Below are 18,437 nucleotides of genomic sequence, written 5' to 3'. Positions count from 1 at the left end.
ATACTGTGGGTACCTCATGGCTGAGGTAGAAGGTCACTATCGATCACAATATACATGTGTATGTATCTCTAACAACGGTTTCTAACTCAACAAGTAATATTGTTACTCTTGGGTTTTACCCTGTGGAATTAGATTGTAAAGCACTACCTTGTCCCCCTTATGATGCAACCAAAGAAATGACTTGTGTTATGTGCACCAAGTGACAATAATCTTGTTAAAGAGTTTGTGCACTACTGAACTCCATAATATGTTCACATGCATGGAGTACCCACTGCACCTAATATTAATTTTCATAGATTAATACTTGCAATACATCTAATGATAAGTAATAGATACATTAATGTCACATATAGTCAGTAGTCATGTGCCAGACCTTTCCCTGCAAGAAGTAATATGGTCTGGAAAAAAATATTGCTGCTAGGAAGTGTGTATAAGCTAGGACACAAAACAGATTTATTGAATCCCATGAGGTGATGATCGATAGGGCACACTATACAACTACATGTTTGAAGAAACTGGCAATTGCATCATATTTTATAAACAGTAACTATATTGTCACAGTTTTTTTGTGAATGAACAACTCAATGAAAGTCCTGCTAGTATGAGACTCACCTCAATCATTATCTTAAAGACATGGTGGAGTTGGCTGACATAAGTCACTTGGTTAATATCCAACTATAGCACACAAAATCAAACATGCAATGCTTTGCATGTGCAAATCAACAGGTTAATGAAACTTTCTGCTTCTAGAATGTAATTAATGGACAATACTTTATAGCTAAAAATATATGATTGACTTTCCTCCTTTCACTTTGCTTTAGTCTTTACTATTGAGGTTAATCATAGTTTCTCAACCCTCACTTCATCACTACCAACCACATCATTGATTTTCAGCTAGTACCATCTTGCCTTGGCATGGTGGTTGAATGCAGCTTTCAAATTAGTAACTAGCTAGAGTAGTCCAAGAAAATTACATTCTGAGTCATGTGAGCAGCTATGTAATTAATAAATGGCCTGTTTAAGAATGTACGATAATTAATAAATTATTTTAAAAAATAGATTGATACTTCCTAATAGAGCAGTCAGTGGACTATACAGAAACTGCAATACACGTGCAGCATTATACAAAACTAACTAAAGTGACCTTAACTGGATTTTGTATATGGTAAAGCTGAACCCAAACCATAACTTCAGATTCACTAATACACCTGTAGAATCGTGAGAATGTTTCATAGACAGTAAAAGGCACATTAGCATCCTCTATTATCTTGTCTACAATTTGCAGAACGTTCCAAGAGTTCATAATACAGTAGAGTACTATATTGTGAACTATTTATAGAACTTCTATATGGTATGTTTAATTTACTTAACATGATTGGGTGAAAAAAATCGCTTAATACTCTAATACAGCACTCACACAAAATATTGCTGTTTTATAAACCATACGATAGTTATGGAGTAAAAGTCACCTGGTACCAGACGTTAAATGCAGTTTTCAAAAATTATGTAAAAAAATTAATTGAATGAAACATAGACATTAGCTACTTTTTCTTGTTAAACTGTTTTTTGCCTCCTTTAAACTTTCTTCCACCAGTCTTTTTCTGCATTGGCTTGAATGATGACTTCTTTTTACCTGACTTCGACTTCTTTTGAATTTTCTTTTTACTTCCTCCTTGTTCTGTGGCCTTTCTCTTTAGATGTATTCTATTAAAAATAGCACACTATTATAAACAATGCTGTTAAGTGTGCAGGCATGTGTATACATGCATTATGTGTTAATGAAACATATTATGCCCAGTGTTCAGTAGGACCTTAATCCGAGCAGTACAAGTGACTGCTCTATTAGAGTAGTTCATTTCATTATTAGGTGAACATTCTACTAGAGTAGTTGAACGGAACTCTGCATATAAATTGAAGGGCTGAACAAAATCACTTATCCATGATTGATTTGGCACACAGGTGTTTGGATAATGGGGGTCCTACTTCATTTATTCATACAAGCATACGTACCAACATATGCACAAATTATTTATACAAGTTCAAGTCCAGCATCTTTATTAGTGTATGTAACACAATGCATGGGCGGAGGAAAGGAGCCTCCTATGCTACATTCACAATGTAGTACGATTAACCTCTTGACTAGGCTACTTTGGCTTGGGTGATTGATCGCTTGGCGTGGATAGGCTATTAGCATGCTACAAAAATGTTACATGTAACACGGGGCACTCAACTGCAGCTCTCAGGCTTAGGACATACATATCCCTCGTGATCATGCCTGTGCATGTGCACTGGATGTCAGGGTAATGCTATTACAATGAACTGTGCCTTATGTGTGCTTATGGGCTCCTGAATGGACAGTGGTAATGTTTCAAGAAATAATATACCAAAAGTAAAACATCATGCCATACCCAAACTTTATCAGCTACGGATACAACTCTGGCATAAAATTTAGTACAGCCTTAGTACCATAGTACATTAAATGCAAAGTTTTAGTTGAGCCTGGATGGCTTATATGGTATGGATAAACACAGCATTCACATGACAATACACAAAACTCTTATTTTAATAACTGAATTACTTACTGACGCTCATCATCAGCAACTTTTTTATTCACTGCCTGTAATGACAGTCAGTTTGAGAATACAATACTGTACCACAGTATTGATTACCTTTGTCACATCCAGTACAGGGGGCTTAGACAGCTTCTCTAATATGTCAAGATTTCACTGTTTTTCATCCTTAGAACTTCCAGTAACTGGTAGATATTGCCTCTTCTTACCAGTGTTCTTAGGAACTGGCTCTGATGGCTAAATAGCAACAAAGCAGGAAAAATGTAGTAAGAGGAAAATTTAGTAAACAAGCATCATAATCCTTCAAAATTTCATTCAAAACAACACTATGTATAGTAGAGAGTCAATTATCTGAACTATGATTAACTGAACGTTCAACTATCCAAATACAAAAATGGAGTATTTTGCATGCTTCTGAACAATGCTCTGTATATAAATAAATGGATCTTTAATTTTATGTTTACAATTATACAAACGGTCTTCCCCCATTGTAGTTAGGATAGTCCACTGTATGTATTTTATTAACAATTATTTTGTCAAAAATAAAAGCCTTGTTGTGCTATATGCCACCCATATTTCCTCCCATTAACCTGGAATCGCCATGTTCGTGCTGCCTAATTTTACAGTAGAATGTAATAAACACAGTAAGGTGAAATATTATGAAGTACAAGTAAAATTTTTGTGTGCTTGTAATGAGAATGAAGGTGCTAACAGCAAAAAACTATCTTCCTCAAAGCAAAAATCTTTGTTTCATGTCAGTGCTTCCAAAAGATATGAGTGTCAGTTTACATCACAGTAGATGTGTGTTTCACTCTCATCTTTTCTCGATTTTTATCTTCATCCTAGTTGTAAGAAAGACCTGTAAGACATAACTTACCTAGCAATGGATTTGTCTGTTCATAGGGAGTGTGATGGTGAAATTTGGGAGTCTGTAAAATACAGAATATGGAATAACAGAGTTGCAGAATAACGGAATAAGCAAAACGTATCTTTTGCAGATTGTACAAATAAGTAGTCATATACTCTACAGTAATCATATCTTGTAACAGCTCTACATGGCACATCGTGGCAATGGATAAACAGTAGCTGGGCAAGCATTAAATAGGACGAGCATACAACCAATCACCCTAGAATGATATAAACTTACTTACCTACACTCTTGCTTCAAACTGTAGGACCATGTGTCCTACAGACCTTCAGCACTTGTGCTGTAAAGCCTTAATAAAAAAATAAAAGAAACTTGAAGAAATCCTTTAAAGACAAACACAACCACTTGGCTCCAACAACTCGATAGTGTGACTCTAGTAAATTCAGTCGTATGGACGCGAAGGCCAGCCAGTTTGACCTAAGAATAGAATGAGGTCTTAGTATTTAGTAGTAATATCAACTAAGGAGTATAGACAAGTAAGTTTAGCAAAGGTAGATCGTTCTAGGATGATTGGTTTTATGCTTGTCCTGTTTAATGCTCGCCCAGCTGCTGTTTATCTATCACTGTGGTGTGCTATGCAGAGCAGTTACAAGGTATGATTACTATAGGGTATACAACTATTTGTGTAATCTGCAAAACATAAGTTTTGCTTATTCCGTTATTCCGCAATTCCGTATTCTGTGTTATGCACCTATCAATGTATTGCCCCACCACCCCCCCCCCCCTCGGGCGTAAGTGGGGATTTACAGGGGGAATTAACACAAAACTGCTGCCCCACTATGGGGCATTTGACAATCGTTCAGTAAGCACCCAAATATTTTTTTGTTATAACTTCCTTCGCTATGTCAAATCCCGCGTTGCAACTGGGGCCAACAGTGGGGATTTGACACGATAGGTTTGCCCTACTATGGGGCATTTGACATTCGGCTGTGTCAAGTCCCCACTATAGCCCCATATATGCCCGAGGGGGGGAGGGGGTAGTGGGGCAATACATTGATAGGTGCATTATACAAACTCCCATGAAATTTACATCTCTGTACAAAATTGCATTCATAAAAGTTTATTAAGCACCCGTAGTTTATTAATTTGGTCCTTTTGTTGCAGTGCTGTAATTTCTAAAATTCTCTGCTAAACTTTGACTGACCATTCCTTTGGCTATGTACGTAGATAAAGGAAATGTAACAAAATGGAATTTACAAACACGTGGGGTTCTTGCAGATCTGGTCACATACAGTGTTACCTATACTCAAAAGAGTATACAAGTTTAGAATATATGTATATAGTGGAGGAACTAGAGTTTTTAAATGTGAGTGTATGCAGTGGTAATCCAACACTAACCAAGGATGATGTAAACTTTCCTGCTGATGCCGTGGATGATTTCGCAATACTAAGAGCCTTTGTCAGCTGTAAGAGTTACAATAATTAAATAACATTAAACACCATACATGCTGTATGCATGAATGTATGGCTTTCAGCATCAGTGTCATAACATGTGTGACATGAATAGATAACATAAATGTTCACATAATTATGTAGATATACACAGGAGCACTCCTCTTGCAAACCATAAGCATCCCAAAACTATATTCATTTGATAGAAATATAATCTTTAGTCCTTGTAGGCTCAATACTCCATGCACCCTTAAAATTCAGTGAGGGTCTAAAGCTCATATTAAAAATTGGTAACCAAAAGGAATCCCATTGTTTGTAGTGCCCTATCTATAATCCTCATTATGTTTGCAAGTTCAACCATACACATGGAAACCAAACACAGTACTGAACTTGCCTGTTCTTTATTCCAGCTTTGACTACTTGGAGGAATCGGTACTGAAAAACAAATCTCACTGAATATTGTAAACAATGCAATGAATGGCTTCACCTTTCCCTTTTCCCTTTCTATCTCTGGCTAAATTTCTTAGTCTTTGGTACTCGTTTTTGGCTATTCTCTCTTCTCTCTCCTTAGACTTCTTCTCAAACTGATCATCGTATTGGTCTGGACAATGTAAATAAACACAATGTTAAAAAAATGGTGACTGCAAATGGTGCTGCAAGCACTGCCAACACAATACACACAAACACACACACGTACACACACATATGCACACGCATATAGCCACATATGCATACACACACTCACACGAATTCTAAAATCACGTACACACAAACCATTCATGCACTATACAACAAACCACATACACACACACTCACATACACACGTACACACACACAAGCCACATGCGCACACACGGTCACATAGACAACGCAGAGCATGCGCCCTCTCAGGCCTCTCTACACATACGCATACAGATACCAACCTGCATTCTGAGGAACTTCCAACACCCAGTCATCTTTGGGATCATTTACTCTCTTGTACCCATAACGAGGCTTCCATTCTTGTGCCTTCTCATCAAATACCATACGAGAGCGTTTCTTCTTTTTGATCCCCTAATAATTAGAGTCTTACAACATCACATGTAATATAGCATAGTTCTCTACCTTCTCTTTGGCAAAAAGTTCCCACTTGGTAGGTGCTTTAGGTTTAGGAATCTAGTAGATACCATATTGATACAAGTAATGTGCAAGTGTACGATAGCTACATGACCAGGACTATCATATTGGTAAATTTACTGGAAACTTACAAGAGCCAACATCTTACAGTTGAGAGTAAAAAGTTCTCAACAGTGCTACATACTACCTCAACCTAATGTAATTCATGCACTCATTTGTTATAATCTACACAAATTTGTAAACACCACTATAACACACAACTTACTGGCTTTTCTCTAGGTAAAGTTGTTGTTGGTGCTGGTAACTATAAATAAACATGGCACTAAATATAGAAATATTTTCATTTAAGTACATATATACCTCTGCTAGTACCACATCCTCTTTCTTCTTAGTAGGTAGCTACAACCATGAATACTACTAGAGACAGTCAGTGATGCTATAAGAGGAAATACCTTCCAAACTTCATTGATGAGAATCTGAACATTGTCCCTTGCTATCTGCATCAAATAATCATCTGGATCTTTCCTACATTGTTATGTACAGCCATATAGGACATGTATAAAACACCTGAAGTGTCTAAGATAGAAACGGTATGTATCAATGTATTTTTAATGTAACTTAGGTGATTCTCAGATATATGACAGAATGCAGTGTTCACAGAATACATTAGGTATGTGGCTCTATAGTGGAACCTCTCTTAACAAACTCCTGGATTAAGGACACAATCAAAAAAACTTCCATAATAAGGACAAGACTTTGGTCCCAACAGATCTGGTTAATACATTTTTACCTCTGAAACAGGAAAACCAGCAAAGTGTCCAAAAATTCTGGGTCCCAAAATGTCCGTAATAGAGAGATTCCACTGTATACCATTCATGGGATAGTTTCACTAAGAAGAGTTAATTTTCGTCACTTGGTAGTAGAATAACACAAAAGAGAGTAATCAGTTATAATGATTACAGTCAAAGTAATGACAAGGCCAATTATAAGTACAAGACAGGGAACAATTATTTCAAGCAACAAAACTCATGCTAGTAATTACACAATGAGGCAATTTGTTGATGTTATAAGGCCTTCTATAGCAAAATTTTGTAGAAGCTTTCAACTATCTTGGACTGCAAAACTTCGTCTGCAATTTCTGATTGTTGTAATCACTTCTATAGGCCATGTGACATTGCTTGATCCTGCATGGGATCAAAATGCAACCAATCAGGGTCTAATTTAAGCAAACAAGCACTACCAGAAAAGTGCAATCCTAAGTTCAAGTTCTTACAAGTAACAGGCTTTCTGGTTAAAATATCAAAGTATCAAGCATAATTTTAGCTGAAAATCAAGCAATCAATGTGAACATATTTTGATCCCAGTTGCAAGTGCTACTGGTGTACCTTTTGTGTTAAACAATGCATATTAGATTGACATCCATAAATACAAGCCACTACAGTCATAGATGTCTCAATATCCTTACTAACTTGAGCTTGTCAACCTCCAGCACATTATTATCAGTTGCCAATAGATTGCCAATATCAGTCTCTATATCAATTTCTTTGTGAACTTCCGTAGTCTTGTACTGGCTCTGCTTGGCAGCCAGTATAGTGTCCACGTCTAGTGTAGTAGGCTGTGTACTTTCCTCAGTCATCGCCACGTGACGACATGTGAAAGAAGTGTACCTAAAATATTAGAACACAAATCACGGTTGGTTTTAATCTCGGAGGGAAAATGTTGAAGCCGAAGGCGCTGTCTAGAGTGTTAGAACAAGCGAACACTGGAGGAATCAAAGTCTCAGTGTAAGTACTTTTATGTAGTTGAAAAATTACCGCCGTCACATGCCTCATCCTCATCCCCGAGGCCATCCATGTCATCCCCTGCTCAGATCATAGACCCTATTGCATACTGTTCTTTCATAACTGGTGTCATAATTACACTTGTTGTTTTAGTATGTCTCATAACGTATGATTATGGTTTAGAGTTGTCCTTTTGTACAACCCAGTCTTGACAAAATTGATAATAACGTAGGTTGTTAAACATGGAGGGGAACATCATGGCTCATGCTAGCAGTCAGCAGGCTGGACTAGATGTGACCACTAGTGCTATTGCTGCTAATGTTTGGAGAGTGTATGAGAAGGTTGGTAAGGTGGCGTTCCAGCAGCAGAAACTGAGTTTCATCTCTCTTGACTAGCTGTGAGGTATGCACAACCTAGTCAGTGTATTGAAAGTTAAGTTGTGGCTTTTATTGCACATGAAATAATTTTGGCTTGGTTTTTATATGGTGCGACTTGCACATTTGTCCTTTGATTTTGCTATACTTTGTGTTGCCATAATATTGTACTCTACTGCTTTACACATTACCTGTATGTTACCTGTGTTTTAATTTTAAGTGTGGTCTCAACAGATCTTTCTGTGTGCATTATTGCCTCCAAAAGAGAGAGCGTCTTTATTGTAGCAAATACAAGCCACAAATTCTAGGTCCCTGTATCCTATGATATTCTGTTCTGTCTATAGAATGGAGTGGTAGCCATTAAGAAGATTGCCAACCTATTGCTCTGTTTATATGCTCAAGAATCTGTTGGGGCTGGACTACTTAAAAGAAAGGTATCGTGTGTGTGCGCGTGCGTGTGTGTGCTGTGCGTTAATTTGTAAGTCACATGGTTCTAAGTAGAGCCAAGAGTTCATAATAATTATACTGAGGAGAGTATCCTACTCTCATATTCCCCTGTAGAAGGGCGTATCATGATGTTATGACGTAACACTTCTGAGTTCGCCTGTTTTTCTTTGTATAATTAATGATGTCATTAGTTGAACATTGTATCGATTGAACGCGTGCCTAATAACGTCGCTAACAACCAAATTAACTCCAGCTCTAAGCGTTTCTCACCGAACTACAATCGTTCCTTCATGGGTTAATACCACTTCGTAGGCGTTTCTTGCTAGGCCATTCGCGAATACGGCTATCCTGAGTGTCGCGAGTGTGAAATGGTGCTAACGATTCTTGCACTTTTTACAGCTGTTCGTAAGTCACAAACCACAACATCTTGTCGTTACGTCATAACTTCACAATACGCCCTTCTACAGGGGTATATGAGAGTAGGATATTCTCCTCAGTATATATATTATGAACTCTTGGTAGAGCTGGGCAATATTTCAATATATTGGCAATATTGCGATATTGAACTTCACAATATATCGTATTGATGTAAATTACAAGGGATGTGCCCAGGTTTAGAATAGTGGTGGCTACAAGAGACAGGGCTGAGTCCAGAAGTGTAGGATAGGGCCTTAACTGAATTGAATTTGTGGTGGTTTGTGAGTGGTAGTGGTGGCTATTTTATTTGAGTGCTGGTTGGTACTGACCACTGCCGACCACTGCGGGCACATCCCTGAAATTATAGAGCCACAATAATATCGTCTAAACAATATAATTAGTCAATATTGCCTATGTTTCTTGCATTTGCTATATACCTACAAGGAAAGGCAATTCGATTATGGCTCACATTTTATGATATAATAATGATGTGTTATGTATATAGTCTCACTGCTTGACAAATTTCATTATACTCAATATTTAATCATATCGTGAATATAAGCTTGTCAATATATTGAATAGCATTATTTTCAGTATCGCCCAGGACTAGTTCTAAGTATCAAAAGCTGGCTGATATAACTAGGAATATTATCTACAATAAATATCATCCAAATTAACATTGTTTTACTGTGTAGTCTTGTTTGTGCTTGAAAGGGAAAGGTTACTTTCAGCTTAGGTCAGTTATTAAACCCGATTGTTCACATTACTGCTCAATGGGGATTCTGCATACCTAATAGTAATGAACTAGGCAAGCAGTCAATATAAAATAAGCCTTTCTTTGTTTAGGTGCTTAATAAAACAGCATTGAAATTGTAGCGACATTATGATGTTATAGCTGCTGTATTTTAGCCAGTGGGTGTTTGTTTTGAATACCAATGTCAGTAGAATAAAATGGTTGAAAGTTTACTGGAAACATAGAGCATCTTGTGGCCATGTTGTAGAATACTTTTTTGTACAAAATACCCACTGTGTGGCCAACAGAAGTATTGCTAGCCTGAGTTGACCCCTAGTCAGTGAATATAATGTGGTTTGTTAATTTTGATATCCAATACATTCTCTAATTTGCTGTCATAACGAGGTTTTAGTTTTACCCTTGCTATACACTCACTGTTTCATATGAAATTTTTTCAGTAGATGTTTTAATTAATTTGCTTACTTCAAAGGACTTTTCTATGTGGTAGACAAATCAAGCTTTCCTTAACTCTAGTTATATTATACGCATGTGATTGTTGTTTTCCAAGTGTATTATTGTTGTTTTGTGTTCATTATAGGGTGAGGCATTAGCGAAGTATCTAGAAGAACCAATGACTCAAATAGCAACTACAACTTAGCACATTTTGTACTAGCAATGGTGTACCTTTTTGTAATGGTGATGAGTCAATGTGATGATGAATCGAAAATTAATAAAAATATTACACACATGTACTTACATACACTATAGTACAACACGCACGCATTCTACACACATTACTAGTGTATAATTATATTGTAGTCTAAAATATCTTCTGTTGTTGGTTTCATACATACATAGGGTATTCACTGGTCCCTGGTACATGTACGTAGTTGGGACATTTATGATGGATCTATGGTGTCAGTCTTTTGGATGATGTTCTCACTTCTGTCACACCAGAGGGTGTACCCTTGTGTTGTCTTGTACCTCTTCACCATACCACAAGTCCAACACTTCACAACAACATGTTTCTCCCTGTGACCTGTGATATTAGAAACAAAGTGTGCATTTTGTTTTATAAAGCATTTGGTGTAGTGTATGATCATAATGTATAATGTTGTGTGCACTAGCTAGTGAAATACATTGACAGTAATACACTTTTTAGTCGTGATGAGGATGTCTTTCCTGGTATGAGCAAAGTGTTGCAGCGTTTACACACTGTCCTCTTCATGCTGGGATCACTGGAGACCAATCAAACACATAAAATAGAAAGTATAATACATGTGCTATGTATGTAATAGTGATCCAATATAGATACACAACCCGATAAAGTCCACTCCAAATGGAGTTTGTCAATTATGTAACCCACATTTGTTTGCTGTCACCACTATAATGTTCCATTTTCCCATATTCTTCCACTTTTTTCTAGCATACCCCGCAGTGGCTGATATTACCAAGTGTGTCAGCTCACGTATCAGTGTGCTATCAGTCGACACATATTCACCTTTGTGTTCTTCTACAACAAGCTTATGTGCAGTTTGCTATGGTTGTGTCAGCCAAAGAAACCTTTCAATCATAATTATTATGGACTACCTGCGCACATGCAAATATGTCTATTCATGATAATTTGGTGCCACCTGCCCCTTTGAGGGTCTGGTGATCAAATACAGATTATGTACTTCCACGTTAGCCAATTAACGAGTGCTGATTCTGTTCACACAAATTGCCTTGGCAGCACATCGCATTGTATTTCCAAAAATGGTCAGCCTCAGTTTGAGGATCAATGCATATGTGTAACATAAACAAAATTATTGCATTACAATCTGATTGATAGGGGAAAGTACTACGTTTCATATCAGAGCTATGGATGGTCTGCCTCCCCAGTTGTCACTAGGTTGCCACTTAACACCTGGGTAACTGTACTGGGCATCAAACCTGGCTGAAACTTTTCAATTACCAAACTCAGACCACTTATCTTAACTGCCTCATTTACTCTCTCTCTCTCTCTCTCTCTCTCTCTCTCACACACACGCACGCACGCACGCACCCACACACTCACACACACACACACACACACACACTAGCTACTACACAACATTAGATTTTTCCATGTATCAAAGCACTGATTGTGCCTACCAAAGGTAATGGATTTGATAGTGACAGACTGTTAGCAGCTACAGAATTTTTTTATGATTTATAATGTCCGTGCTTGCATGCACGCATGAGTCAAAAGCAATAGCAAAGTATAAGTCTTTTCAAACTATTGGCACACAGACTAACAGCTGTTCCTTCAAGCCACTAAAATGAATATAACCATTAACGCTAATGAAATAATGTGCTGTGGTAGATTCCCAGTATGCAAATTCATAGAATTTTTTGCACTACACATCACTGCCTGCTTCAAGGAGCTTTTGCTCAATATGCTTCACACATCGCTGTGGAGATTATTGTGAACACTTGGCACTTTTAAGTTAGTTTTAATATAGAAAAAGCTAGCTACCACCATTAGCAGGACACATGTGTATAGATGGATTGCATTCCATCTTAAGAGCCTCTGTGATTGAAACTTACTTTGCTACATGCTTAATGCATGTTCCTGACATGTAGATATGTATTATAGTGCACACAATAGTTGCTAACAGGTGACTAGAAATTCATTTACAACAGAACAAAGTAATGTTATAGTTTAATATGTATTCAACCAAAAGCATTTAAAAGTAGGGCTACCAAAAAGTCACCAAAGGTCCCTATTTAACAACTGGGTAAACCGGAGCAATGTGAGTAACCTTTCTTGCTCAAGGAAGCATACCGAAGCAACAACAGCAACTGAGCATCAACCCTGGCTGAACCTTACAATTACCAAACTTTGATTGTGCTACTAAAATTCATGCATTTAATAGTGACAGACCGTTAGCAGCTATAGAAGTTTTTTGTGATTCAAAATGTCTATAGGCCATGCTTACATGAATGAATAGCAAAGTATATAAGTCCCTTCCAAGCATTGGCGACACAAAGACACTAACAGCTGTTACTTCAAGCCACTAAATGCATATAACCACTAATGAAATAACGTTAAAACTGTGGTGGATGCCCAGTATGGAAATTCAGAGCAGATTACTAAGCTACACTTCACTGCCTGCTTTGAAGAGCAATGTGTTTCACATACTGCTGTGAAAAAATTGTGAACACTTGACACTTTAAACACATAAAGCTGCAGCTACCACCATGCAGGATCAGGTAACATAGTTAAGCAGGACACATGTACATAGATGGATTGCATTCCATCTTACGAGCCTCTGAGATTAAACTCTTACCTTGCTGACATGATAGAATTTTGTTCACACATTGCTGCTAAGAGGTGACCAGAAACTCATTTACGACAGAACAAAGAAATGGGCAGGTAGCTATAGTTTATGTATTTAACCAAAAGGTCTACCAAAACATTTGAAAAAGTTATGTGTAATTCTTCAACTCTAGGAATATGACCAATTAGCTGCCACCACCCTTCTCACTCATGCAGTTTCTTAGCAAATAGGAGAACTTTATTCCTCATGCAAGTCCTTGCACATTACTAGCTACTAGTTAAATGTGAATGATGATCACATCTAATTGGTCTCATAATGTTATTAAGGCATACAGGTCTCCAAGTCTGTATAGTAAATCTGTGAACTAAAAAAATTTAATGTGATACTAGCTATAGACCACCATATGAGAGTGCTGTAATCCAAACATTTTGTTTTCTTACAACATCATAATTCTTGCATGGATAGAAGCCATTTAACTGTAAACAAACATTGCAATTAATAAACCATCTAAGTGTCATTAGTGTTTTTTCCTGCAATAAAGTTCTACCAATAACCTCTTGTACCAAGAGTCCATACTATGAGACCTCTTTATTATGAACTATTGATAGTACACATATACAATCAAAAATCAGTAATTTATTGTTATACATTATATACACTTGTCAGAAAGTGCCCAGTGGCAGTAAGTGACACAAAGACTAACACCTTTGGTTTGACAACCATCCACTATAGGATTGTGAGAGAGACTATACCACAGTTAGCTGTGGTGCCTCAACAGAGACTAGGGGAGGTCACAACATTACAGTATACTGTGTTAACGTCATCCATGACTGACCAAAGAGTTGAGATTAGCCATATTGTATATTGTCAATGTAGACTTGCGTGCATCATGTATCAGGTAATGTAGACAGTATGATGCAGCTAATGCACACAGAAACTAGCTATATGTAAAATGATGTGATATCATCATAGCTAAGTTGCTAGCTTGCTTCAGTTATAAAATTAATGTAAAGCAACATTACAATAATATGCCACCCGAGCGATAACCGGGAATGCTAGGATGGCATCAACTTAGTCACTACACTGTAGCTATGTTACACATAATCACCCACATGACTGTAAAGGTATATATTCCCATTCCTTATATATACACTAGGGGAAATTTTTATGGTGTACATGTATAATATTCATAGCCACTTACATTTCCTTTATTATTATATTCATGAAATGCACTATTTCTTTTTTATCTCCTGGCAACCAAGTGCAGGTTATTTTATCGTAGCAATCAGTACCTTTCCACAAATCCAGGTATATCATTGTAGTATACATTAAAGTACATAGCATGAAGATGGTGAACCGCTGAAACAGTGAGTAAAGCCATCACTAGATATTTACTAAAATAAACACTTTGTCACAACGCCATACTCCCCAGCTGTCTGTCACTATTCATGACAAATTCTAACATCCATATTGTACAAAGACACAAAGTGTAACACACAATTAAGGCCATAAATTCATGGGCATACAGTACATAACTATCTAGCTCCGTGTGTTGACTGTTCACATTGTCATGTTGAAAGCCCTAAAGGGTTGAGTATCATCACTGTATGCCATAGCTTCTTTTTTCTGTAGCACGGTGAGTCACTGAGAAATATAGTGTAGTTACAATTCTGGCATCACGTAAAGTTAATTTTAAACGTAAAATAGAGCTTCCTTAGTATAACAATTCATATACCACTAAAATGTTATTGCAGCAGCATAATATGGGTTACAGTGTTACACATTGTTGTAGAGACAATCTGTTATATGATGTTGAAAGCCTATGTTGTGTTGAGAACCAAGTTTTGGCTCAGTATTAGCTACACTGAGCTAAACACAAGAAACCTGCAGTATCCATTTGATCAGTTTACAGCTGCATTTTCACTAGTCATGAATGTGGTGAAAATCTTAATACTGATTTTATCTACATTTCATGTAAATGTTAAAACAATTTACTGCGATGTGACACTAACAGGAAATTGTACAGAAAATGTTCAAAAACATTTCCTCAGGCCTGCCAACTCTCACGGGTTTACCGTGAGTCTCACGGTTTCACTACCCTGCTCAAGGGCAGCAGATCGAATCTCACGGTTTTTGAGAAAAGTCGAGACCTTTTTTTTTTTTTTTTTTTTTTTTTTTTTTTTTTTTTTTTTGGTCTCAGCATAGCATCTACCAGTTTTTTTTTACTACACACTGCAATACTACAATAAAGGTACAGAAATCTCAAGATTTTTTTACTTTCCAGGTTGGCAGGCCTGTTTCCTGCATGATAACTGAAATAGGAAATTCTAAAGGAAATCATTAAAAAAATTTCCTACATGCTAACACAAGCAGGACATCTTACCTTTCGTGCAGTGAACGGTACTTGGACTGACTCAAGAGGTCTTGCGTTCGGTCTTGCCGTTTAGCGGGTATAATTAGAACTTGTCGCGGAGCTCACGGTGGACGGATAACGAATTCGAAGGTAAGCAATGTAGCGTATTGTTTAGTGTAGTATCGATTCTGTGCTCTAAATCATACATGATCGCTGCTATGCTTGCATGTCGAATAGTTTAATGGAAATTATCACTCCTATATCAATGTATTGCCCCACCACATATCGAGCCACATATAGTATGGGGGATTTGCCAGACTGTCAAATGCCCCCAATAGTAGGGCAAATTTATCTCCATCATAATCCCCATTTGCAACACAGGGATTTGACGTGGTTTAGAAACTTTGCAACTAAAAATACTTGGGTGTTTGATGAATGAACGTTTATCAGAATGCCCCATCATGATCATGGGACAATGGTGTGTCATTTCCCCCCACCTATTCCCAGAGATGCCAACCTCTGAACAATTTTAGGAGTGAGACCTCAAACACTACCAGCAATGTGGACCACACTCAAGTGCAGCTCCAGGATTTTTGGTAGTGAAGACCAAAAAAAAAAAGGTCGCTACATGCTCAAAGTACAAAAATAAGCACAGGTCTGTCCACTTATGAAGCAGATCAGGCGTGAGAAATGCATGAGAACTAAGGTGAAAGAGTGAGAGCGTGAGATTACTAGCCAAAGAGTGAGACTCATGCCTAATGTGTGAGAGTTGGCATGTCTGTATTCCCAAGAGGGGGGGGGGGGATATATTGATAAGTGTATTGTATCGTACATTATTTTGATTTACAATGACAATTAGATCCTGGTACTGTTTTGATGTCCCTATAACTACAAAATGTGAGAGCAATACCACTAAAATGAGGAAACCATAGTAGAAGATCTAAGATGCTGATTTCAGTGATTAGCTGTTATTTTGGAGATCTCAGTTGTTGATATGCAACATGACCCCTGATAACCGTTGCAGTAGTAGTTGAGAATGGTAGTCAGTTTTGGGGTGCTTCTCCTACAGTAATTGTGAGCAACTAGCTGAAACCTACAATTGTAAATTTTCATGTTGGTAGTAGCATATGGATGGTTGAACTTATACTTTTCTAAGATCTGGTCTCCAAGGTCCTTAGATGGCAAAGCTTCTTCAAAGTTCGAAGCATGAATACTTCTTGGTTTTCTTCTTGGCATTCCAAGGTAATACAATTGGGTGTCTTATTATAAGCTAACAAAAAATCTTTAAAAATAAGTGTTATACTAATTCTAAAAACCAGATGCCCATGCAGTTACTACTATCCTATTCTAACTAAATAGGTAATCAATCAATCATTTGTATATAATTTAGTTTATATTCATACTATTGCTATTATTAATTCAGCTAGATAATTATGTTTGTAAATAGTGTAATTTGTAATTCATAAACTATATTACGATTTGGTAATTGCGTTTCTAGGAAGCATATCTCTTACAAACCTGCAATTATGCACAGAAGTATCTTTTCAACTGTTTTATAGTGTATCTGTCATGTTTTCTCATGCATACATGCAAATTGTTTAGAGAAAGCCTTAAGGCCGCCCTTCATTTTTGTTGACTTATGTACAGGACATACCAAGCATTATTTCTGGTACCCTATGAAGCTTATTGTGCTGTTTTTCAGTTGTATTATAGTCCATTAGAAAAGTTGTTTACAACATGTTCTTCTAACTTGTTTAACTTGAATTCTGAAATAGCGGCCTTAGCATAAAGCTTAGCTTATTGAAAGTGCATGTAATACATTGTTTACGCGTGTTTGTGTGAGTGTGTGTGTGTGTGTGTGTGTGGTGCGTGTGTGCGTGTGTGTGTGTGCATGCGTGCGTGTGTGTGTGTGACATGTCATATCAAATTGGAGCTGGCCTTACAAGAATATACTTTTTTTCTTGTGTGTAGGTAGAAATAGACAGAAACATAGCATAGTGTAAGTTGTTAATTATCAGCAAGCAATTGTAATTCTTAATATACGAACTTCCGCTTTGAACTATTCAGTAGAGCAGTCTTTAGTCTCTTAGAACACCAAATTTTAAGTATCTCACATGAGTGATCATCATGTTATTAGTGAAATCGCAAAGCATATTGTGTGGCAGTTATCAGCATGAGGTACGTATTATCAGCACTCTGTAGTTCAGTGATTGATCGGCCTGCATCAAATATGCCAGCGTAATAACAAACACAATAGGCTAGAGTGCTATGCCAGCATAATGCTAGCAATATTTTTAACTATGGAGCTTAATTCCATGAAAATAGATTGATACTCCCTAATAGAGCAACCAGTGAAAATTGCAAACTGCAATGGAGTTGCATTGTACATAGCTCCTAGGATTGATACTCTCTAATAGAACAGTCACTTTGTAGTGAAATACTCTAATAGAGCATTCATTGATTGAAATGTTCCAAGATAATAATGTTGTTAGAAGTATTGCTACCCTAGGAGCACATAATGGGCCCTATTTTGGAAAATTACCTGCACTTTCTAACAAAGACCACCTCTTTATAAAGACCATTTAACTATAATGTTTATATTGCTGTTATCTTATTGTTTTAGAGCATATCCCCATAGGATGGTCTTATTGATCAGTTGTGCACCACATGCCTAAAAAAAGTGATAATCTGATTAATATCCCCATGCAAAAACAACTTGGCTGTACTAAAATGACATGCCCATCAAACTAAAAGTAACTGACGTTGACTCGTGCAGTCTTGCTGCATTCCTAACTAATTCTCTGTAACTCTAATCGGCTAGTAATTATTAGCAGTCTTTTTTCTCCTCTACAATGACTATTTGAAAGGTACCATTTTACTAGCCAATTAGATCTATAGGGAAATACTTAGGAATGCAGTCAGACTACACAAGTCAATGATAAAGGACCAACAATGTAAATTTTACTTAGTATATATTAACATTCATTTCTTGGCTTCACTAGATAATAGCTCCTTTAGTTGCCA

General features: G+C 37.1%; 2 protein-coding genes across 2 annotated transcripts; one reads left to right on the top strand and one right to left on the bottom strand.

Annotated features, from left to right (window-relative positions):
• Positions 1-1,533: 1,533 nt before the first annotated feature.
• Positions 1,534-7,689, bottom strand: LOC136250895 (ribosome biogenesis regulatory protein homolog). Its single transcript, XM_066043236.1, has 12 exons — positions 7,476-7,689; positions 6,459-6,531; positions 6,367-6,405; positions 6,272-6,310; positions 5,995-6,045; positions 5,814-5,943; positions 5,378-5,491; positions 5,285-5,325; positions 4,837-4,902; positions 2,670-2,807; positions 2,583-2,617; positions 1,534-1,704 (listed from the first exon to the last, which is right to left on the bottom strand). The coding sequence occupies exons 1-10, from the start codon at positions 7,640-7,642 to the stop codon at positions 2,724-2,726; spliced, it is 804 nt and encodes a 267-aa protein (XP_065899308.1). The 5' UTR covers positions 7,643-7,689; the 3' UTR covers positions 1,534-1,704; positions 2,583-2,617; positions 2,670-2,723.
• Positions 7,659-10,490, top strand: LOC136248500 (ragulator complex protein LAMTOR2-like). Its single transcript, XM_066040277.1, has 5 exons — positions 7,659-7,790; positions 8,020-8,181; positions 8,382-8,442; positions 8,506-8,595; positions 10,357-10,490. The coding sequence occupies exons 1-5, from the start codon at positions 7,723-7,725 to the stop codon at positions 10,414-10,416; spliced, it is 441 nt and encodes a 146-aa protein (XP_065896349.1). The 5' UTR covers positions 7,659-7,722; the 3' UTR covers positions 10,417-10,490.
• Positions 10,491-18,437: the final 7,947 nt, after the last annotated feature.

The sequence above is a fragment of the Dysidea avara genome, chromosome 3 (genome assembly GCF_963678975.1).
Source record: "Dysidea avara chromosome 3, odDysAvar1.4, whole genome shotgun sequence".
Lineage (NCBI taxonomy): Eukaryota > Metazoa > Porifera > Demospongiae > Dictyoceratida > Dysideidae > Dysidea > Dysidea avara.
The sequence above is the reverse complement of the archived record's forward strand: the minus strand, read 5'-3'. Positions and strand labels throughout refer to the sequence as shown.